Source organism: Alosa pseudoharengus, unplaced genomic scaffold, assembly GCF_046254945.1.
Source record: "Alosa pseudoharengus isolate Yale_2024_CS ecotype anadromous, Long Island Sound unplaced genomic scaffold, YU_APseudo_1.1 YU_APseudo_1.1_scf_21, whole genome shotgun sequence".
NCBI lineage: Eukaryota > Metazoa > Chordata > Actinopteri > Clupeiformes > Clupeidae > Alosa > Alosa pseudoharengus.
Window position 1 is genome coordinate 14,438,307 of NW_027468674.1, and position 24,681 is coordinate 14,462,987.

A 24,681-nucleotide genomic window follows, 5' to 3' on the forward strand; every position below is an offset into this window, starting at 1 on the left:
CGATTTGTTCAGCTGTGATTGTGTGAATGTGAATGAGTCTCAGGTGTAATATAGAGACACATGGAAGGTCCAGTATTCTTGGCTACAATTCCATCAGATTGTGTGTATAGTATTTGCAAGGCAGGTCAGTCTCATAATTTATTTTCATGTGAGTGTTTTTGTGTTCAGACCTCACCTATTCAGCTTACCTCCCCGTTTCCTGTTATTGATATTGACCATCAGTGGACACTGGACAGGACTGCTTGTATTGTCTTTAGAACAGCACACATAATGAAGACAGTAGGCCTATAATAAATCACATTAATTTCCCACACACAGTGACCTTTTGGCTGTGCACCACACCAAACAATATTTCATTGAAAAAAATACTTAAAATCTCAAATCAGGACAATGGTGATTGTGACGAGGGTGGACAAAGCATGATCCATGTTCCCTCATAAATAGTTTTTTAGCCTATTCTAAGTGATATAGAATGTAATCGGTGCCTGGATTTGCCTGCAAAAAATGTATTAGGCGGTCTGCCAGAATCATGTAGTAATCAAGTAATGGTTAATGATTACAAAAAATGGTGATGAGAAGAATCGTCAGATAGGCTACATAAGTAAATTGCTGCAGTTAAATATTTTACGTTTTTATTAGGGCTGTCAAACGATTAAAAAATAATAATTAATTCTGCACTGCCTAACATGAACATACAAAAAGGTGAGAGGTTGAACTTCACTTCATCAGCTACAGCTTAACATTTCTAACTCATTAACTGTGATGTCAAAATGAAACACTGTAATCAAAACTCAACAATCCTTTCAAAAAATGTAATTATTGGAACAAAACCATACACGTGCACAATTTACAGTTTTTCTCAATTGTTTACACACAATTACACACAATGACCAGTAACTCGTGCACCAAACCCCTGAACCAATTCTGCTAAATTACAAGCTTCCTCTAACTTCACCTCCTGTCCTTGTCGTCCTCTCCCTCTCACTTCTTCACCTCCACGTCCTCTTCCTCCTCCTCTTTCTCCTACTTCTTCACCTCCACGTTTTCTTCCTAGGCCTCCTCTACTTCTCACTCTTCTTACTCTTCCTGCTCCCTCCATTGTACTTCACACGGACAGCTTACCTGTGGCTTATTTACACTGCTTAGGCTGATTGCAAAGTGAACTAATTATCTAAAACAGTTTTCATGATGTGACAGTGTGCCAGACAGTTGGCAAAATAGTGTAAATAATAGGCATACATGTGTATAGTTTTGCTAGGAGTGTGTTAATGATTTGGAAATTGAGTGTAAACCTATAGTACCTACAGTTTTGCAAACTGTGTGTTACAAAATTGCAATCTGAGTGCAAAGCAGTGTTTGTGCTTTTAGTTTTGCAAACTCAGTGAGTGGTTTTGCGATACAAATTAATAGTTTTGAATTTGAATTTCCCCTTGGGGATCAATAAAGTATCTATCTATCTATCTATCTAGTTTTAGAAATTGTGCTATAAGAATCACGCTTAGCGTTTAAGCATTCAGAAAAAAACTGTAAACACTACAGTCTTTGTGTTTCTATGCTGATTTTTGATACAGGGGTGTTTCAGACAAATGATATTGGATAAACTAAAGCTTTTCCTATCACAACAAAAGACACATACCGGTACTTTACTTCTGTAAAAAAGGTAGCCTACACTAATTCACAAGGTGACAGATTGAGACATTTGTAAGGATATAAAATAAAAACTTATGAGAAGAAACACTAGACATTGCTGCTGCTGGTTCTTGTTTGTCTGCATTTCCTCATGGCTGAAGGTCGACAAAACTGGAGTAGGGGTGTAACGGTACACAGAAGTCACGGTTCGGTTCATACCTCGGTTCGGACATCACGGTTCGGTACGAGTTCGGTACAATGGAGGGAAAAGCAAAACAAAAATGCAGAAAGCATTTTTTTTTTGTACATGTCTCAGGCTGTACCACCTAGTGTCATACAGTCTCTTCCCTGAGCTATCTGCAACAGCCTGAAGTGTGTAAGATGTAGGCTAAACAGTACAATAACTACCCAGACTCAATCTGTAACTTGTAAACAAAATAAGACAATCAGCTATAAAACTGAAAATAGGCCTACAGCATCTCTTATTTCTGAAAGTGCAAATTACATAGAAAATGATTTTTAAAAATCCACTTAAGCAAGACCATCTGTGTTTAGTTGTATATGGAAGGGTCTACAATTTGCCTCAATATTTTTCATTGTGTGTAAAGTAATAATCTAGCCTACTAACTGTTAAAATATCACACTATTTTACCTTTTTTTTAAAAACGAAATTGCATTTCATAAACAGACTACAACTAGAAGTCACGTGACTTTGCCCTTTGACGTTAACTCACCGTAGCATGGTTTGTTTATTAGCCTGGTTAGCGTTGTCACTTTATTTGACTGTCTATGCACTTAAAGGAATTATCCGGAGTAAAATGCACTTTAGATCAATTTACGGATGATTGGGAGTACATACGTTGAGTTGACATCAAAGGTCCCTAAAGCCAAACCGAAGTATCCCGAGATCTTTATGTGGTCGGATAGAGAGTCCAGAATGAATTTCATCAAGCCAGTACCTTTCCGGAAATGTTGCTGCTGCAGCTGGCATCTTTAGGGGAAAGTCCGTAGGAGTCGATTGCATCACGTCGTTGCACGACATCACGTCACATTTCAAAATTCCAACCTGTTAGTAAGCTGTTGCATACAACTTCATTTCAATCTCGAAAGAAATACTGGACTATGTTTTTCTTTTTTTTTTAAACGCGACGAAATTGTGAATTTCCAGAGCGTGTTACTCAACACTCGGCAATCGACTCCTACGGACTTTCCCCTAAAGATGCCAGCTGCAGCAGCAACTTTTCCGGAAAGGTACTGGCTTGATGAAATTCATTCTGGACTCTCCATCCGACCACATAAAGATCTCGGGATACTGCGGTTTGGCTTTAGGGACCTTCTACTCACTACCACGTAAGTGTAATGTTGTTTGGAACTGTAGAAGAGGTATAAAAATAGCGTTTTGTAGCGGCGAAATGACATGCCCTGGTCACTTCCAGGCTAACGAGTTTTGACTAAAAACGGTAAAATCGAACTTTCTCAAAACACATCCGAATGACATGATTTTGATGTCAACTCAACGTATGTACTCCCAATCTTCCGTAAATTGATCTAAAGTGCATTTTACTCCAGATAATTCCTTTAACACTACCAGCTCCTCATGTGAGAAGTTACAAGTTACCCCAACATAAAGGTAATTAGCACACGATTTACATAGCTTTCTGTCATTACGAAATCATTTAATTTAAGCCATAGGTTTTGGCCCTATTTGTATGTGTATCCAAAGGCTGCTGAAGGGGAAGTTTTTTTCCCCTCGTTTCAGTGATTGGTAGCCTACATCATCTGGGTGATGGCTTCGAATATGTGTAGCATTTTTTCCACTCACATACCCAATGCTGAACAACGCCGACACACAGTTTCATCTTATCCACCACTCTTTCGCCTGTACTAACGTTACTGTAACTGAAGTTCTCAAACTTGCGATCTTAAAGAGACCAGCGGATCCTCTAACTCTTGTAGGTCTAACCTTAGCGCTGCTAATGACTGACGGACTCGACTGACGACCTGACAAAAAAAACATAGGCGCCAATCAGAGCTTCAGAGCTAAGGCAAGGCTACAGATTAGCGTTAGGTGTCGCTAAAGAACTCCCGTAACTCTCGCTACTTAACAGTAATTGCGCATGACATTAATTAATCCGCACACGAGTTTTATGTATTTTATATACATTGTATTCTCCGTGTAAATTCATGCACCGAACCGTGACGCCCGTACCGTTTCGGTTCAATACGAATACATGAACCGTTACACCCCTAAACTGGAGGCAAGTGACTCCATCTCTTTCAACTCCTGATTGATATCTGCAAAACAGCAGAAAATGGACATTTAACTTAGCATAAGACATTAGTATATACACTAACTGGCATTATTATTCACGCATAATCATGTGTAATTCCTGCACATTCAGAAAAACATTCTGGGACAAGTGTGTATGCATCCGTCATTTTTTATGATAATGACATTAGTTGACATGTTATGAGCGGAAATGACTAACCTTACAAATTGTTAAAAAGGGATTGTGCAAAGAAAAAGCTAAACCTGTGGTTATCCCAGTCATACAGTAGCCTATGTATTAGGCCTACCTGGAAGAGGCACCCCATCTTTAATGGTAAGGGCACGTGTTACAATGCCATCTAACTTTTTTCTCAAAGTCTTTTCGATGTATTCCTTAAAAGAGAAGACAACATTTTTTTTTAATTTATTTTATGTAAGACATACATTTAGGTACATGTAAGTAACTTGTTAGCTACATTTAGCATACATGGGTTAAATTACTCACTGTCAGGTTTTCAAAGAGTTCCAACATGGTTGTTTTGGCTCTGGTAAACATGTCTGGCTTTGATTTCTCAATGAGGTCTATCAACAACTTCTGCTTTGCAGTGAAAGAATTCCTTCCACATACTTTTGCTGCCTCTGACAGGAAATAGTTGCAATAGTCAGTGACCTAACAAGTTGCAGAGGAGCCAAACAGGTACACAACTTGATTTAAAGATAAAAGATGTAGCAGTAAGGAATGTATCACAATGCTAGCAGAGGTAGGACCTAAACAACAATCTTGGGCTCAAAACAAAGCTTACCCATGAAAATACTAGGGGTGCACGATTAAAAAAATGTCATAGTTTGCAGAAACAATTCGGAGTAGGTAGTTACTTTTCCTATGATTGCAGTAGACATACAATTTAAAATAAAAGAAACACAACAAATTAAATATAGTTTAATACTACTCAATGTCAGCTTTGAGTAAGATTTATTGTTTTCATTCTGTCCACTCATAAGATGGCTACCATAAAGTTATAATTTTGACTACATTGTTTAGTATAGGCCTACTTGATGATAATATATAGCCTGCCCCGGTGGGCCAATGTGCAAAATAGGGAGTCATGTGATAGCCTTCTGATATTGATGCTGATTGAAGAAGATGCAGCTTGAAGGTTGTTGATATTTCAGTTCAAAATGGAATCAAATTACACGTCTCCCTCTCCTCCCAAAATAACACTGTAGGTCCTAGCCTACAATGCCCTGTAAAGGCAAAATACCTTATATAGGTAGGGCACTGGAAATCTGGCTATTAAAAACACGCACACACACATACATAAACACACACACAGACCCCATTACCCCCCCCCCCACCCCCCACACACACACACACACACACAAACACACACACACACACACTTAGAAGCGAACACAGACACACACATACACACACACATACAGACAAGCAGACACACACGCACACACACACACACACACATACACCATTACCCCCACACACACACACACACACACACACACAGAGAAGCACACATGCACACAAAAGCAAACACACACATGCTCACACTAATTTGGATACACAAATGTTGCAAGAGTAGGGGACGGAGTAGATGGAGACAAATTGACATGTCTGATTTTAATTTTTGGTCAAACAATGGCTCTTGAGAGTAAAGGTTTCCAACCCCAGGGCAGGACAAACGTGAAATAGCAAAATGTTAAACTATTTAGTAGGCCTATGCCTAGACAGGCTTTGTGGTTAAAACTAACAAACTTAAATGCCATTAGAAAACAGAAAAAAATTATGAATCGATTTTGAATCGGTAGAGCTTAAATCGCGATATGAATGTCAATCAATTTTTTTGCACACCCATAAAAAATACACAGCAATCTGCACAGTGAAACAATAAAAGAGAACGGGTGAATACGTCACATTAGGGTAGCAGCAGCCATATTTACGGATACGCTAAGGAACATACAACGATTACTGATGGAAACATAGTGAGAGTCAAGATGGAAACATAGTGAGAGTCAAGAAAGGACTAAAAAGCCAAATGTACTAATCCTGAGCAAATCCTGTGTCCCAACAGAAATGGACCTGAACGTTGTATGGACACTGCACCCACTGCGCCCCAAATAAAAGGGTACAGGTATTTAAAGTTCCCATGAGGAATGAATGTAGAATTAATGGGTTTTCACATTTAAAATATCACTGTTTTTCCCCTTCATTTACTGCTGTTTGCCATCCCTAGCAAGAGAACATACCAGTTGATTGGCCTTGTTAATGGACCATACAGTATGCACTGGACACTCTTAAGCCAGCTCATTTATTTCCGGTGGAGCCAGGTGTGTATTAGCCGCCGTTATTGTTAATGTAATTAGTGTCTACACGGACCCGGTTGGGTGTTGCACCTAGTGAATCAGCACATGTAAAAGGATTTATGCGTGTGTTAAAACTGTTATCGGGCAAACAATATATTCAGTGTCGGAGTGAACATGTAAGGAGCAGAATATAACAGAAGATGCTGTTACAACACAGCTAACGCTCCACTGGAAATAAATGACTGGGTTAAAACTTAGCTTCTGTGCATATGGTCCATTGAATCTTTATAATTAACTTACCTGGGTAAACTTGTTGCATTGTGCAGAGAATGGACTCATAGAGAGAAGTGTAGATTCTCTTTTTCCTTTGAAAAATGTTGTCCTCAATTCTTGAGATCAGTCTGTTTTGCTGAAGGAGCAAAACTGCAATTACGTTTTTGTGCCATTATTGTTTAAATTCAAAGTTTTTTTTCTGCTATTCCGAGCTTTAAGGTTGAACTTTAATTTTCAACAACACAATAAAGGCAACACAATTGTTTGATGAGACTTCCAATGTTGCCTGCCACAACTCAAAATAAGCTTAGTTAAGCAGACAAAATAGAAACAAGAAATATAGTTCGCTAACAATTTGTGAATACAGTAGGTGTAATTAAGGAAAGTGACTAAAGCTATATCTGGGCCATATTCACAAACAGTCTTAAGGCTAAAACTATCTCCTAACCTAATTTAGGAGTTGTGTCAGTCGTAACTTCAGGAGTCCTAGTTTTTTTGACTAAGAGTAATTCACAAAGCATTTTGTTACGTGCGCTAAAAGTACAGTAGCACCTAAGTCTGGGACAGGTTAGAAGTAGTCGAGAGGACTCCTAACTAAGACCTATTCACAAACAATTGTAAGCTGTTTGTAGCCTTCCATGTCTTGAAATGTACATGCAGATTCAGAATTACTTACAGGACATCTTAATTGTAAGCGAATAATTGTGCATTGTAATGGATGCAATAACAGCACCAACAACAACCAAAACCATTCATTGTCAAGATTTAAACTCAATTAAACGTTTAATTTTAAATAAAATTAAATTGGCTCTTGTCTATGCAAAGATGTCTTCGAACAGATTAATTTTGAAATGTTCCAAAGATAGCCTACTGCATCAATCCATAGTGTATACATGGCATCTTTGTCTGTCTATTTATTTATCTCTTGTCCATCGCGGTAGGCTACTCCCGTAGTATATGCCTTCTGACCAGTAAAGGACTTGTCACTCATCATCAGCCAATCACCGTGGTCACTGCAAGCAAGCTTGTGCATGAGAAATTATGTCAACCACAGCAACGGAGCTGTCATCTTATCTTAGGAGTTATCATTTTTCCTCACTAAAAGTTGGTCTCAGCAGCTTTGTGAATAGAGACCTCTTAGTATAGTTAAAAACATGTTATGCGATTAAGAAGTACTTTTAGATAAATTAAAAGATAAATTGCTTTGTGAATACGGGCCCTGAAGTTAGGACTGACGTCCACATAATTAGCGCACTAGTTTTTTGGTTACACTTTACTTGACAGTATCGACATAAGAGTGACATGACATTGTCATGAACGTGTCATAAACAAGTCATAAATATTTATGACATAACGCTTCCGTCAATAAGTGTCATTCGGTTTTTGTCATAACAAGTTAGGATTAGGATTAGGGTTAGGGTTCATGTGTCATGACAGTGTCATGACAGAGACATGTCACTCTTATGTCGATACTTTCAAGTAAAGTGTTACCCGTTTTTTTGTGTTGTGCATGAGTATGTGTTTTTATGTGTTTGTGTGTGTATGTGTGTGTGAGTTTGAGTTTGTCCTGTCTAGTTTTTGGAGTTCATCCTAAATTTTCCAGTTAGGAACTACTTTTAACAATAAAAGCCTTTGTATTCAAATTGTGACACATGAGTTTGCATGTATTCATCCAAGGCGTGTATGTAAACTTCAACTGCATATGTATAACGTTACTCATCTACTGATCAAACAAAAAAGGGCAGAGCACATGAGGATACCTGAGTCTTAATGAATGTCAGGTTGAGTGACACAGGAGATTCCCCGTAAAGCTCAGTGATGTCACTGTTGATGATGTTGAATCTGTGCAGCACGCCTCTAATTGATTTGTCTGGTTTTCCTGTCACTGGGCCATCCCTGGAATGTACATTTAATTTGAGAAATTAAGAAGTGCAAAGTTGCAACATAAACAAATTCTACAACACAACAGTCTGTATACAGATTAGGCTACTTACAGTGGGAACATATTTTGAAATTGTCCATCAACATATTTGTACATGTGGGTAGCAAGAGATGCATTCAGATCTATCATTAATCCATTTTTAGTCCTCCTGAAGCCGTTGTTCTCACACAAAGCCTTGAGTGTCCGATGATATCCCCTTGCATCCTTTATTTTCTGGAAATAGGTTAATTTAATAAGGATTGTACATTTTTCTTTGGAATCACTGATCAAGACCAGACGAGTACCAGTCACTCTACTCAATGTGAAGGGTCAGGATGCGTCAGAATCAGGATGTGTCATTAGGACTCCAACAAGCCTCTCAGCCTGAGAACACTGTTTATAACACATAAGCAGTGATGGGTGTAATGTATTAAAGCAACAATATGTTGTTACTGTACTGTAAAATTATAGCTTTAAACTCACTCCCCCATTAACTTACACTAAGGTGAATGGAGTCTCAGACATCGGCTATGCATACCTGGAATACCTAGTATTGCACAATGCTACGCTATTGGTGTGGGTAGGCACATGGAGCTTTTTGTTGGTTTTAAACAAATTGTGCACCCCCATATAGCACTAAATGGGCACCCAGTACATTGTACGTTTATTAAAAGGCATATACTACATTGTGTGACACTTTAAATAATGCATTACTGACATTACATTTCTATTTAACACATTGACCTACTTTGATCTACTGTAATTACAGTGCATGAAAATGCACTGTATTGTTCTTCCTAGGCAACTTATTACAGTGCATGAAAATGCACTGTACTGTTCTTCCTAGGCTTCTTATTCTTCTTCTTCTAACGCACTTAATGCAGCTTCAACCGTTTAACGTAGAAACTTCATTCAAACTATGTTACGTAGGTCTTACTTAGGACATGGGTGCTTTGTATTTTTCAGCTTTGTAACTTTTATACTTTTTAAACTATTAATTAAAAACTGTTCAAAATTTCCCCATAGAGTTAACATGGGCTGATGACATCACAATAGAGCCGTTAAGCAATTAGAATCCTATGGCAGGTGTTCGGGCCAGCTGCATCAACTGCCAGTCTCAGGCTTTAAGCATACAAACTGGACCTATTAAGACTACACATCCTGTTCAACTGCTTCCTCTACCAAAAACTGTTTCAAAATAAAAGTCCTCACTACAATATTTCACTGTTAAACAATTTAACCCTTTAAACTACTGAACTTTTTAACTGTTCAGCCATTGTAACTGTTACTTGTCATCAACTATGACTCCTACCCACTGTAGCTAGTTAGCATGGTTAGCATAGTTAGCATGTTAGCATGCTAGTTAGCATTTTTTACAAAACTGCTAAAAATGATTAGCTAAGTTAGCTAAGTCACATGGTTAGCATAGTTAGCATGCTAGCATGTTAACATGCTAGTTAGCATTTTTTACAAAATTGCTAAAAATGATTAGCTAAGTTAGCTAAGTCACATGGTTAGCATAGTTAGCATGCTAACATGTTAGCATGCTAGTTAGCATTTTTTATAAAACTGCTAAAAATGATTAGCTAAGTTAGCTAAGTCACATGGTTAGCGTAGTTAGCATGCTAGCATGTTAACATGCTAGTTAGCATTTTTTGCAAAATTGCTAAAAATGATTAGCTAAGTTAGCTAAGTCACATGGTTAGCATAGTTAGCATGCTAACATGTTAGCATGCTAGTTAGCATTTTTTATAAAACTGCTAAAAATGATTAGCTAAGTTAGCTAAGTCACATGGTTAGCGTAGTTAGCATGCTAGCATGTTAACATGCTAGTTAGCATTTTTTGCAAAATTGCTAACAATGATTAGCTAAGTTAGCTAAGTCACATGGTTAGCATAGTTAGCATGCTAGCATGTTAGCATGCTAGTTAACATTTTTAGCAAAACTGCAAAAAATGATTAGCTAAGTTAAATAAGTAACATGGTTAACATAGTTAGCATGTTATTATTGCTAACATGCTAGTTAGCATAACTACTAAAGTTAAGTATTATCCACCTATTTAACCGTTCAATCATTCCAACTATATTAAACCTTATCTACCAAGCAAATCATTTAACCATATAAACTATCCACCTATTTAACTGTTCAGTCACTCCAACTATATTAAACCTCATCTACCTAGCAACCAATATAGTTTGTTTTTACTCTGTATATTATTTTACATCATATTTTTTGCATTTTCATGCACTGTATTTCCTTCAGGAAATGCTTTTCTAGTTATTATTATTATTCCGCTTACCACTTTTTCCGTACGCAATTTCTCTTCAACAGTTTAACTTAGAAACTTCATTCAAACTTTGTAACGTAGGTCTTCAAACAGATCAGGTTGGTATGTCTTTTCAACTTTGAAACTTTTATACTTTTTAAACTATTAAAGAAAAACTTTTTAAAAATCCCCATAGACTTAACACTGCCGATTTTGACATCATAATACGCCCATTAAGCAATTAGAATCCTATGGCAGGTGTTCAGGCCACCTGCAGCCTCAGGCTTTAAGCATACAATCTGGGTCAATTAAGACTACACATCCTATTCAACTGTTTCCTCTGCCCAAAACTGTTTCAAAATAAAAGTCCTCTCTACAATAATCCACTGTTAAACAATGTAACCCATTAAACTACTGAACTTTTTACATTCAACTTTTAAACGGTCTACTTTTAAACTATTATTAAACTATCTATTAAACTAGCTGTCTATCAACAACTTTTAACTTGTCATCAACTATGTCAACACTTGTCATCAACTATGACTCCTACCCACTGTAGCTAGTTAGCATGGTTAGCATAGTTAGCATGTTAGCATTGCTAAAACGGCTAAAAAATGATTAGCTAGGTTAGCTAAGTCACATGGTTAGCATTGTTAGCATTCTAGTTAGCATAATTAGCATTACAACTAAAAATGATTAGCTAGGTTAGCTAAGTCACATGGTTAGCATAGTTAACACATTAGCATTGTCAACATGCTAGTTAGCATAACTACTAAAAATTATAAGCTAGGTTAGCTAAGTCACATGGTTAAAATAGTTAGCATATTAGCATTGCTAGCTTAGTTAGCATGTTTAGCAAAACTGCTAGAAAATTTTAGTTAAGTTAGCTAAGTAGCATGGTTAGCATAGTTAACATTGCTAGCATAGTTAGCAAAACTCCTAGAAACGTTAGCTAAGTTAGCTAAGTAGCATGGTTAACATGTTAGCATTGTTAGCACTGCTATAAAATATTAGCTAAGTAACATGGTTAGCATAGTTACAAATCTTAGCATAACTGCTAGCAAACATTGGAGCCATTCCAACCTTTAGTTATCGTCAAATATCTACCTATACACAGCCATTAAACTATTTGAATATCAACATTCATTAAACTGCTAGAAAACGTTAGCTAAGTTAGCTAAGTAGCATGGTTAGCATGTTATCATTGCTAACACTACTATAAAACATTAGCTAAGTAGCATGGTTAGCATAGTTAAAAATCTTAGGATAACTGCTAGCAAACATTAGAGCCATTTCAACTTTCAGTTATCGTCAAATAGCTACCTATACACAGCCATTAAACTATTTGAATATCAACATTCATTAAACTTCCAGTCTGTCAACAACTTTTAAACTATTTACCTTCAACTTTTAAACGGTCTACTTTTAAACTATCATTAAACTATCTATTAAACTAGCTGTCTATCAACAACTTTTAAACTATCTACTGTCTATCAACAACTTTTAAACTATCTACATTCAGCTTTTCAACAGTCTACTTTTAAACTATCAACTTTTATTAAGCTATGCAACCACCATGTCTATCCTAGCATCACCGTAGTAACCATCTCTGTATTATCTGTTTCACAACTTTAGCATTTTCATGCACTGGTAATTCCTTGGAATTGCATTTCTAGTTTGATGTTGTTATACATGTTGTAAGTCCACCTGTCTCACTTTTCTTGCTTCAAGTGTGGTAAAAATCCAATTTTCTCTATTTTGTTCTGCAGCTTTGCTGTTTGGACCCCAAATTATAACAACCCCAATTTTAGACCTAAGATACTTGTCATTATAAGTACAACAGTGGTGATTTTCCAAGCCATATGTGCTGTTTGTGTGTGTGTGTGTGTGTGTGTGTGTTCTTACTGTTTTTATGACGTTTTTATCAGCAGTTTCCAGGGAAAGGTTCTCTGATTCTGTAACCCCTTCAGAAAGGCATAACTCCAGATGATCGGACTGTCTAATGAAGAATGCCTTCAAGTAGTCCAGTTCTTCTACCAGATTTTGTTTCAGAGCCCTAAGAACATCATGTTTCACCTCCAACTGAAAATAAATAAACAGCTTAATATATACAGTTATAGTATGTGATTGAGAACATTCTAAAAAATCACTAAGAAACAAATGTCCTTAAATATTAAATAAATGTTTCATTCTGATTTGTTTCCAAGGCATTGGTAAAAACTCACAGTCTCAGAGGCATTGCTGTTGGCACCTTGAATCAGCGACAGAATACCATGTGCTCCTTGAATGTAATCCTTTACTGATGTTTTCTGACAACTATTGTCAAGTTTCTCCAGCAGTCTCCGAAGCCTTGGGATTTCTGACAATCATAATAACTTATGATTAAATGCAATAATATAATACTTAAAATAAAATTTAATAATAATAATAATAATAATAATAATAAAGGAGCAGTGTCACTAACTTGTTTTGTCTGTGTCACTTTAGATAAAGGCATCACTTCATTTTATAATAATAATAATAATAATAATAATAATAATAATAATAATAATACTTTACATTTGAAAGTAGCACTTAATTCTGAGAGAACTATAAGATTCATTCAGTATTTGGACAGTCACACCATTTTAGTAATTCTGTCTCTGTACACCACCCTAATGAATGTGTCACAGACAGACAGTTTTATAATTGATCTACTTCTAATCCAGCCTGACGTCAAAATATGAGTCTGATACTGCTTCATTGTAATTATGGGGCGTGTTTCAACCGATAAGGGGGTGGGGGGGGGGTGCCTCTGCACTCAATTGGATAGACAGATTACAGTGAGGAAGAACACCCAAACCATCCTTCTACTCCACAAATGCCTTAATAACATTGTTTTCTAGTCTTTTTTAAACTTTACTCCACTGTTAATATCTTGTGCAACACCCGATATAGTCAGGTAGAACTTTGTGGAATTTGGGCTTAAGTGTGACATAAGGTACTAATGCAATTTTTTTGCATAAATTGATAGGTAAGGGGGTGTCCTTTCAGAATCTGACGGGTGCCACTCCGGCACCCTTGAGCATTTTCTCATCCTTGAGCATCAGCTGCCACACCTCTTTTTAAATCATATAAAATCATCTAAATAGACATTAACATATAAACCCATCATGTATGGTATCAAATTAAAGCTCTTTTCATACAGAACTCAGCTTAGACCATCAAAAAGTAGAAAAAATAGTTTAGGTCCCTCCAGAGAACAAAATACCTTTTGCAAAGTAACCTTTAAGGTCAAATTAGGAATCAAGAAAATGATTTCTTCCAGTATTCCATATATTCCAGCAAGGAACAAATATAATTTATGTAAATCAGTTTTATAGCCCAAGTATACTTGCATATACAAGGAATTTGGTCTCATCCATGAATTAGTGAACACACCGTGAGGTGAAGCACACAATGAGCACACATGAGGTGAAGCACAAACTAGTGTTCACTTGCTACAGTGGCGCTTGGGGAGCAGTGAGGGGTCAGGTGCCTTGCTCAAGGGCACTTCAACCATGGTTGTGGGCATGAGAGAGCAGTGCTCTTCAACCACATCCTACTGGTCAGGGATCGAACTGACAACCCTTTGGTTTCAAGCCGGAAGCCCTAACCAGTAGGCCACAGCTACCCAAGTATACTTACATATACCAGTACGGGAGCATGCCTATGTTCCCACAGCCCTATGTCCCCTTACCCTAACCCACACCTCAGGCCTAACCTTAACCCTAATCCAATAAATGTGGGACACGGATACAAGGAATTTGTGCTCTGCATTTTACCCATTCGGGGGTAGTGTACAAGGGGGGAGTGGGGGAGTGTACAACATACCCACACAAACAGTGAACACCCATTCAAACACAAACACCCTAGAGCAGTGAGCATACTAGGAGTACACATACACACCCGGAGCAGTGGGCAGCCCTTGATCTGGCGCTCAAGGGCACCACATCCATGGATATGGATGTGGGAGAGCGCTGTTAAGTCACTCCCCCTACCTTCATTTTTCCTACCAGTCGGGGATCGAACTGGCCACCCTTCAGTCACAAGTCCGATTCCCTAACCAGTAGGCCATGGATGCCCAGAGTAATTGACATTAATGCTATGGCTGACAAATTAGGAGACAAATGTTATGATTTGTTGGCTGTTCATGTATTGTTTGGTTGTGACAGTGTGTCATATCCATATGGCAAAGGAAAAAACTCAGCAATCAATTTGATGCGCAAGAGGAATCTTGATTGGAAGAATTTTACAGATGTACTGTAGAAGCTGATGAGCATGAAGGCAGGAATGGATTTCCTTTCTTGCCTCTACTATGGAAAGACTTTTGAAAGCCTCAGTAACTTGAGATAAATGCTATTCACCAAGAAAAGAGACCATCCTAAAATAAAGACTCTTCTTCCAACAAGAGAATATGCAGTGGAACACATCAGTAACTTGAGATAAATGCTATTCACCAAGAAAAGAGACCATCCTAAAATAAAGACTCTTCTTCCAACAAGAGAATATGCAGTGGAACACATCAAAAGCCTTTCTGTGGAGAGCAGCTGACAAAAAAAAACACCTCCTGTGCCTGTTCATGGCAACACTGACATTGCACCCAAAACAGTTCTACAGCTTGTTGCTTGTGGATGCAAGGCAGTGCCACTATGCTCCAGGGCCTCTTGCTGCTGTCAGTCAGATGGACTACCATGCACCACCTACTGCCATGGCAAAGGTGGTGAACAGTGTGCAAATAAAAATTTGAAGATGGCTACACTTTCAGTGGAGGATACTGATGACAGCGAGGGAGAAATGTCTGATAGAATTAATGTTTTTGGAGACATTTGATGTTTGTGATGTGTACAAGGCCAGCCTGGCAACATGTTCTGTATATAGTTGCTTTCAGAATATGTGAGAAAGTTCTTGTGTTTAGCTAACAACTTTTCGGTCACATTGGCTGTGTTAATAGTTACAGGCTCACGGAGTGCTTGTCTAGAGGCATAGGGCACTGAAGTCAGTGTAGGCTAAATATCCCGTGAATCACACTTGAACATTGCAAGCGGCCATGTTATATAGACGTGACATTTCTGATAAATCAGGCTTCCAGTCCTTCGTGGTTCTTTGGTAAAGTTTGCTTGGAATTGTGTTAACCAACGTGTTGTCTATCCTAAGTTGTTTGTCACTCAAATTTGCTTCAGTAGCCAATGTGCCTGTATTCCGTGATTTGCATGGGTCCCAGCTTGAAACTTCTAACACATTACATCTCTTGCCACTTTGTTTGTTTTAGCAAGCAACTAGCTTCCCTCATTGCAGATGGCTAATGGTTAGCCTACACATGAAGTTGGTACTAGGCTACAAACTGCTGCCGTTTGCCAAGGGTAATTGTATAACGTTAGCTAAAATTACCTAGCCTACTGTTTTAATTTAGTAGGCTACTGACTAGCCTACTCCTGCTAGTCAGTGTGTGTCACCGTGGGCAGTGGGTTCTAGCTTAGTTTGTAGGCTAATTCCTGCTACATTATTTCAATAATAACTTTAAAGTCTCAATTGCTGTGACGAGTTTCTATCTCATTAAAGATCAGTAGTAGACCTACATAACAAACAGCTAACAAACTACATGTTGCTTACTGTTACCACTTTGCCTGTTTAAAGAATCTTATCTCGGCATTTGATTTGTGATGAGAACAGTTTAATATGCATTAGTATTGAACGCATTGCGCTGCGGTGTTCATGATGCTAACCTTTAATGAACACCAAGCTGAACTGTCATTCGGCCAGATTCTGTGCCGCAACAATCTGGTATCATTCTGATCCAGTCATGCACAAATATGGAGTCCCAGTGTGTGTGAGATGCGGAGTTGAGGTCAGTTTTGCCGCTTTTACCCCCCACCTCAATGCCGGCTTTGGCCGTAAGACAGCTGATACACAGGAGCTGTTGCTCTGTCGCTCATTGCTAAGAGGGCAAGGAAGGAATTTTTTCTCCTTTAAAGTGTTTGGGAGTTTTTCGCCTTCCTCTGTGTTGAGAGTGCCAGCATGTTAAAGCCTTCCCTAGCTTACCATGGGAGCACAGTACACCAGCGTGTAGCTTTGCTCTGTTACACTCCTAGCTGACCATGGAAGCACCTACACCAGCGTGTAGCTCTGCTGTTCCTTGGAATCCTCTCTAATAATGTGCTGCTCACCACTTTTCTTGCTGTTAGCTACAGTATTTAATTACTTCCTGGTTTCCATAGCACCTCATATTGCTAAATTGGCGCTATTGCTATCCCTGGATTACTCAAACTCAATTATCACAACTCTATGTAATTATATGCATTATCCTGGCGTGTTAGACCTGTATCATCAAAGCATGTTGTAAGCAACAGCCTACAACTACTATACTACTATCGTCTCCATTGTACTTTGTGGCTAGTAATTTGCTCATTTTGAATTGCTTGATAGGTGTTGGCTAAAATGAAACATACATTCTTAAACAATTTCAAATCAAGGCCAACACTTTCCCGATTTTCTCCTGAAACTTGTCCTCAGTCAGAGTGTTGAGCTCAATCCTTTTTTCTTTCCCTCCTGCTAGCCAATCAGCCAAGCACCTGCGCCGTAGTGTGGAGCTCCGTTCCTCCGGCATCTCTCCCTTTGTCCATGCAACATGCTTTGTCAACCCAGCAAGTTATGGGTGCCTGCGTGCAGCCCTCTACCTTGCCTTTCACTACTGCGGTCTCTTTTCTCTATTCCAGCTAATCAAGCCTCTTCTCTTTGCAGACCCATGGTGCTGTGCAACCTCCTCCCCCTCCCCTGTAGCGACCGCGTCGCTACCTTTTCCCTTTCCCCATCATCTCCCACCGGCGTGAACCGCGTTCGTGCCCGTGTCTCTTCTCCAGGTTCTCCCTCACCCCTCTTTCCCTGGATTGGTATGGGGCGCCAAATGTAACATGCCTTATTTCCTGGACAGAATGACTTTCGTGTGACGTAATACATATATTCATTACGAAACCATGTTACATCGTAACGCCTTTTGTCCATGGAATGCACAAATTGGTTTGCATTGTGTCCACGAAACACTGAAGAGAGCACATAATTTCGTGGACGAAATTGACTGGTGGCCTTTTCCTTTCGTGGACATAATGCTGAATGCAGTATTGACTGTCGTAGACGAAATGTTTGGTCAAAAGTAATTCTGTCTACGTAAATACGGAATGCACCTACACGCATCATTCTGTGCATCCTATTTCAATTTCGTCCACAGAAGTATTGTGTTGTGTTACAGAAGGCATTCTGTCCACGCAATAGTAACTTAACAACTTACGAAATGCATTCAGTGACATATGCTTTCATTCTGTGGACGAAATGCATAATAGAATCACGTACAATACATTTCGTGAGTCAGCAGTTTACGAAATGACTTATGTGTCACGATAATTTCATTACGTGGACGAAATGCATAACAGAATCACGAAATCAGTTTTGTGACCTGATGCAATACATTTCGTGAGTCAGCAGTTTACGGAATTAATTATGTGTCACGGTCATTTCATTACGTGGACGAAATGCATAACAGAATCACGAAATCAGTTTTGTGACCTGCTGCAATACATTTTGTGAGTCAGCAGTTTACAGAATGAATTATGTGTCACGATAATTTCATTACGTGGACGAAATGCATAACAGAATCACAAAATCAGTTTTGTGACCTGCTGCAATACATTGCGTGAGTCAGCAGTTTACAGAATGAATTATGTGCCACGATAATTTCATTACGTGGACAAAATGCATAACAGAATCACGAAATCAGTTTTGTGACCTGCTGCAATACATTTCGTGAGTCAGCAGTTTACGAAATGAATTATGTGTCCATGTGTCCATGATAATTCCATTATGTGGACGAAATGCATAACAGAATCACGAAAGTGTCATGATAATTCCATTATGTGGACGAAATGCATAACAGAATCACGAAATCAGTTTTGTGACCTGCTACAATACATTTCGTGAGTTTGCGGAATGAATTAATCAGTGGGTAGCCTAGGCTACCATTTAGAAGTGGCCACTTCAATCGCGCCTCCCGTTTGTCAGAGCTCCGTGAAACAAAGGAAAGCCCTTTATTTGGACGGGCAAGTAGGCATTACGCCTATTATGCGCGCACTCCAGCGAGACGATATAAACTAGGCCTACTGTTAGGCCTACAACAAGTCGCGATTTATTAGGCTATCCAATCGCAATACTGTTTTCATGAACATTACAGGAATCCACTTCTTGATTGTTTTAAATATCGTTGCTTAGCCTACCCACGAGTTTGTCAGTTTCACTTTGTAAAGTTGTAAAGCCAAAATCACCTTTTTACATGGTTGTTTGTATGAAAATGTATTAGTATTTTCTCTCTGTTTAATATGCCATGTATGTAAATTTGATGTCAGCTGACCGTTGAACGCGCGTTTTGGGTAGGAGTGACTTTCATTGCACTTTGTTTAAATGGAGGCGCGGGGAGAGCGCTCGCCCCCGGGAGTTACCTGTGCGAAGACGCTGGTGTATGGAGTAGCGCGCGTTAGAGGCCTTGCATGCTGAACCGTGACTTTTTCTCGCTATCTGCGATCACTCATTTTTTCCCAAAGTCATTGAATTACAGCAAGCAAAGGAGCATTTTTCCTAACGTGCGTGTTTTGGTGAGATTGCGTTTCGCAACCGTATTAGGGAACGACTTCTCAACAGACTGTAAGCGCAACGACTCTTTCTTATTCCGGGGATCACGTTTGTGTTTTGGACTGATTGAATCATCTGCTTGATGTCGGGACTCAGGGGCGTAGCCAGGATTATTTTATAGGGGGGGCCAGCTGGGTCCAGACTTTTTATTGGGGTGGCACTTGGGAATCAAAACTACAATATGAAAACTACTCAAAAAGTTTTGAAGATTAGGATACCCATTTTTAATAATGGCAATAAATTGTGTAAAGCCAACACTGATACACAGGTCCATTCACAGACAACCTGAACAGTTTGTTGTCCACTCCAACACATTTTCCATAAATAGGCCAATGCTATAAAAAGTACATTATGATAATGCACCTTACTTAATCAGTCATATTCAAATGATGTTAACTCAAAGAACAATAATAAATACTACAAATATGGTATGCAGATATTTAATCTTATACTGATGGCAAAACTATATTTCTTTCTGTTATCCACTCCAAGTACTTGGCTGTAAGTAACATGGCTCTGAATTAAGACATTAACCCTTAGAACCCTAGACTGTTTTAAGGGCTTTTTCACTACCTTTAGTTAGAAGCATTTATCCTGGTCATTGTAAGTGCCATACACAAACAAAAACAATGAGCCATGAACAAAGTGAAGGGAAAAAGGTGTTTCTTTGTCGAATAAATTGGGATGCAATGTGAGTCTTGAATTGGATGCCATGTAGGAATTTGCTAGGATCTCAAAACCGGATTATGAACATGCTATGCCATAGAGAAACACATAGCGTTGGATTATGAACATGCTTTGCCACCACAACAACACACAAAAACGTGGGGTAAGTAAGTCGAGCTATATAAAGTTATTATTTTGATGTCACTTCGTCTGTTTTATAACCCAGAAGGATGTACTTGGTATCAAATGATAGCTCTGTGTCTCCTCTTTCATCTGACATGCGTGGCATATCTATCCGATCACGGGTTCGTGAGTATAGGGCCTAATTCAAACGAGAGTAATGGCTGTGCAGCGTTGGTTTTTGTACATGATGTTATTTTGCAGTCACGTTGTCTGTTTTTATAGCCCAGAAGGATCGATATACTTGGTACCAATGGATAGCCCTGTGCCTCCTCTTTCTTCTGATATGCCATATCTATGCGATCACGGGTTCGCGAGTAGCCTAATTCAAACGAGAGTGTGGGTGCGCAGGTGAACTAAATATGATGCAATTTGATTTAATTTCATGATTTTTTGTATTTTCATACTTGATCGCACAGACAAGTGTTTAGTCTCGTTGGAAAGCCCCACTTCTGCTCTGTCACGCAGTTAAGGTTTCATCCCAGGTAGCAAAAATTGTGCGGGCCGAAAGCGGCCCGATTAAGGCGAAAACACTCGGCCGATCCTCGGCATGAATCTAGGTCCGATTGCTCTGCGAGCACTCGGCTCTGACGCGGCCCTATTGCGGAACGCCGAGTGAGATGACGTAAAGCCCCCGCCCCCAATCCAGTTCCTTGGGTTTATTTTAATTTTATTGATTTCCATTCGTGTCAAGTTAATACCAGAATCGCTAAACAGCCGTTCTTTATAGGCTACAAGATAAACTGAAAATACAAATACAAGTAGACAGTTTTCATGTTTAAAACATTTTTTTTATTATTATTGGAGCACACTTAAGTGTGACACCCTATGATGTCTGCCGGTTTGCCCTCTGGCTTCGGCCACCATCCTTGTCACAGGCCAGCTGCAGCCATCTGGTGATGAGGAGCTCTATCTCCTTTTCGGAGGAATCTTTGGTTAGGGCATTCCGGCGGACTGCATCTGAGAAAAACACAAGAAGAGGGCAGCATGATCATGTGATGTATACTCAGTGTAGCACTTATGTCACTGCAACCGCACCACCTTGCAGTTATCACTTGTGTCACTGCAATCACCACATTGCAGTTATCCAGTACTGACCACACTTTTCAAAATGAGCCTTTTGAATGCAGGCTTTTGGTTGGCCCCACTCCAATTAATGAGTCTCGCCAGCGAGGTGTTCATGGCTCTTGAATGTCAATATATACGTGAACACATCTAAAAAGCTATCCCCCTGGCATTGATAAGTCAAACACGTCTGAATTTAATTGCAAACAATAGCCTATGCAAATACAAGATCTATGCAGAAGGCTAGACAGACTTGCTCATTGTTTGCAATTAACTTCAGATATGTCTGGTCTATCAATGCCAAGGGAATCCCTTCTCAGGGACGTTGGGGTAGGCTGCGGTAACAGCCCAGCTAGTCAATGTTAGCTACCTTGAGCTAAATGGTGTTGTTAGCTGGATGCGTTCGCTCCATAAAAGTACAACTAAGCCAGCTAACTTTTTGTTCCACTTTATTTTCTTCCACAGGTCAAAGACCGTGCTCGTAAAAAACACGAAAATTGCATCCAAGCTGCGAAGAACCCATGAGCTAACAACACCCCAGCTAGTCAATGTTAGTTACCCTGAGCTAAACAGCTAGCTACGTTCGCGCCTTAAAAGCCGGAGACACTTTCATATATATTTTCCCCAACTTGCACTACTTTACTCAGGCAGGCATGATAAAGAATTTTAGGTTGTTGTCCTAATTAATAATTATTAATTGCATTGCATTTCTGAATTCTTTCTTCTCGTTTCATCTGGAGGATAGACGAAGAAACCTCATGAACAAAGTTTAAACGGATCGATAATAATCAATATTTAATCAGCAATAATTCGAAATATGTAGAGTTAATGTAAAATGTTAAGGAAACTCAATTGTTAATGCTTTTTAAGGAAATGTTAGACAAGACTTACCTCAAGTTCACCGTTTTCGCAGTCTGCTCCCATCCAAAGTTTTCGAGTCTTCTCTCATCCAAAGTTGTAAACGTCACTCCAGTGACGTGCTTCTTGACGCTTGCTGCAGTTGAAATCGGCTGAATACGGGTAAAAACGGTCTGAGCCGAGCGCCCAGAGTTTAACAGCAATCACCGGTCAATGCTGGTAAAAAATTGAATTGGCCAGTAAAATGAGTTGCACACTCAGTTGCTAACAAAACGTTGTACATGTAGGCTACCCACCCCATCCCAAGTAAACACAGGATTAGTCTGCATGTTAAAAAATATATGGGCCAGTAAAAACTATATAAGATAGGCTATTAGATAGGATAAGATAAGATAGTAGCCTACTTTATTCATCCCGAAGGAAATTCAAGAAAATATATATTTTGGCTGGCATTTTGTTTCTATCACCCATTATTGGTAGATGACCCAAAAGTAAAAAAAAAAAAAAGTTGTAGGTGCGGTAGCATGGCTGCCTGCAGGTGGCAAAATTACCTGGCCCAATTGCGTTTACCACGACTCAGCCGATGCCGCGACGCAGCCGACAGCGCCGCAGGTTTTACGGAAGCGGCCCGCTCCTACTTGCTAGCTGGGATCTCGTTGCAATTACCGGAGCAATGTAACAAAGAACTTCAGCAACGCAGCAGCCTGCCTCTGCCTGACCAGCTATGGCAAGAACCACACGCAGTCAGCAAATTATGTTTTTATAAAGTAGCCTCGGCTAGACACTGTTAGCCTACTTTTATTGGAGCCATCCGGAGATATGTGCCTAATATGCTTGCATTTCACCCGAATATTATCAAAATATTTTTGTAACAGCATTACCACGGTCATCCGCTTATTTTTGATCAGCCTCACACGTCAATGTCAGAGCCTACCTAACAAGAACAGCCCAATGCAGCTCACTTTGCTATGATTCGTGTCACATTTTAACATTTTATTAACATTAATGTTCCAAGTCATCATCAACTCACCTGTTGTCACTGAGGTTAAGTAAGTAGTAGTCTACTGTCAAGTGTTTTTAACAGATGACTTGAATTGTCCCCTGCTGCTGCTGCACTAGGCCTACTCACGATTTGATTAGAACCGTAGGCTACACTTCCTTTCAAAGTACTGTTGAAAACGGCAGCAATCTTTTTTTTTTACTTTTCACTGAACGGAGCTGGGGGGGCCAGCAGGGTGGCCAAGCTTTGACCAGTGGTGGCCGTGGCCCCCCCTGGCCACCACGTAGCTCCGCCCCTGTCGGGACTATTGGGTACTGAACTTTGGGGGGTATTTGTTCGTGCATTGTGAAACTTTGTTGTTAATTGTGTGTCGGGCCTTCAGTTGCGCGCCTAGTGGCCGCAAGTTCGTTCATTACAATACAAAGTGAATCAATCTCATATGTTTGGGTTTCTTTCTGTAAGATAGTTTTTTCTTTAATATACACTCTTATTAAGAGGAAGGCAAGGCCTTTTGCCAGTTTAAGTTAAGATAAACTGAGGTCTTCGTCTGCATTGAGCTAGAATGATTTCCTGCTTGTTAGATCCGCCCGTAACCTTAAATGCGAAGTGGCAATCAGTTCTTGAATAAGGGCGATTTGTTACAACTTGCACAGACACGCATAGACTTTGCTGAGCACTCACAGCCTACCACTACCACCTAGGCTAATGTTATGCCTCTATATTTAATGAATTAAGAAGTAGGCCTATGCATTGATCAGGGAAACATTTCGTTTTTTTTCTTTCGGTCCACGGTTCCATCAGTTGTGCCGCAAAATTAACAGACAGAAGCACCGGGCATAGACCTAATCTAGCCTAAAATCGTGGTCCAGTGGACCAGCAATCTACTCGTAGAAGAGGCTCATAGTTTGAAGATCATAGACCATAGATAATTCAGAGAAAGCCTATGCAGTTGCTTTTCGCTGACCTAGGTCCAGTACGGCCTGGCACCGGTTCGCGGATTGCCAATCACACTGCCGTTGCAAAGCCTCTGAATGCAGCCAGCTGTCCCGTTTACCGGCAATGCTACAGCGGACTTAAGCTGCCACCTTGTGGCGAAAAGTTGCAATACATTTCACGCAGCTCTAGGAACGGGAGGCGCGAGTGCCACTTCTAAATGGGACCCACTGGCTAATTCATTCCGCAAACTGCTGACTCACGAAATGTATTTTAGCAGGTTACAAAACTGATTTCGTGATTCTCTTATGCATTTCGTCCACGTAATAAAATTATCGTGACACATAATTAATTCCGTAAACTGCTGACTCATGAAATCAATTGTAGCAGGTCACAAAACTGATTTCGTGATTCTTTTATGCATTTCGTCCACGTAATTAAATGATCCTGACACATAATTAATTCCGTAAACTGCTGACTCACGAAATGTATTGCAGCAGGTCACAAAACTGATTTCGTGATTCTGTTATGCATTTCGTCCACGTAATGAAATTATCCTGACACATAATTCATTCCGTAAACTGCTGACTCACGAAATGTATTGCATC

The 24,681-nt window shown here is 39.4% G+C and overlaps 1 protein-coding gene and 1 long non-coding RNA gene across 4 annotated transcripts in view; both read right to left on the bottom strand.

Moving 5' to 3' along the window:
• Window positions 1-3,602: 3,602 nt before the first annotated feature.
• Window positions 3,603-24,681, bottom strand: part of LOC143137685 (nuclear GTPase SLIP-GC-like) — a 63,331-nt gene continuing 42,252 nt past the window's right edge. For both annotated transcript variants that reach the window (XM_076297982.1, XM_076297983.1), the window contains 8 exons: window positions 12,903-13,036; window positions 12,583-12,759; window positions 8,485-8,645; window positions 8,251-8,386; window positions 6,518-6,626; window positions 4,404-4,537; window positions 4,207-4,291; window positions 3,603-3,924 (listed from right to left, as the gene is read on the bottom strand). In XM_076297982.1, the coding sequence (XP_076154097.1) occupies window positions 3,869-3,924; window positions 4,207-4,291; window positions 4,404-4,537; window positions 6,518-6,626; window positions 8,251-8,386; window positions 8,485-8,645; window positions 12,583-12,759; window positions 12,903-13,036 (992 nt within the window). In that variant the 3' untranslated portion in view covers window positions 3,603-3,868. The remainder of the gene's footprint in view (window positions 3,925-4,206; window positions 4,292-4,403; window positions 4,538-6,517; window positions 6,627-8,250; window positions 8,387-8,484; window positions 8,646-12,582; window positions 12,760-12,902; window positions 13,037-24,681) is intronic.
• LOC143137694 (uncharacterized) lies at window positions 20,851-22,782 on the bottom strand. Of its 2 annotated transcripts, none has more exons than XR_012990064.1 (3): window positions 22,711-22,768; window positions 22,174-22,356; window positions 20,851-21,177 (listed from the first exon to the last, which is right to left on the bottom strand). It is a non-coding gene; the product is annotated as an uncharacterized LOC143137694 (long non-coding RNA). The 2 variants fall into 2 exon arrangements; XR_012990063.1 differs by having other exon boundaries at window positions 20,852-21,177; window positions 22,692-22,782.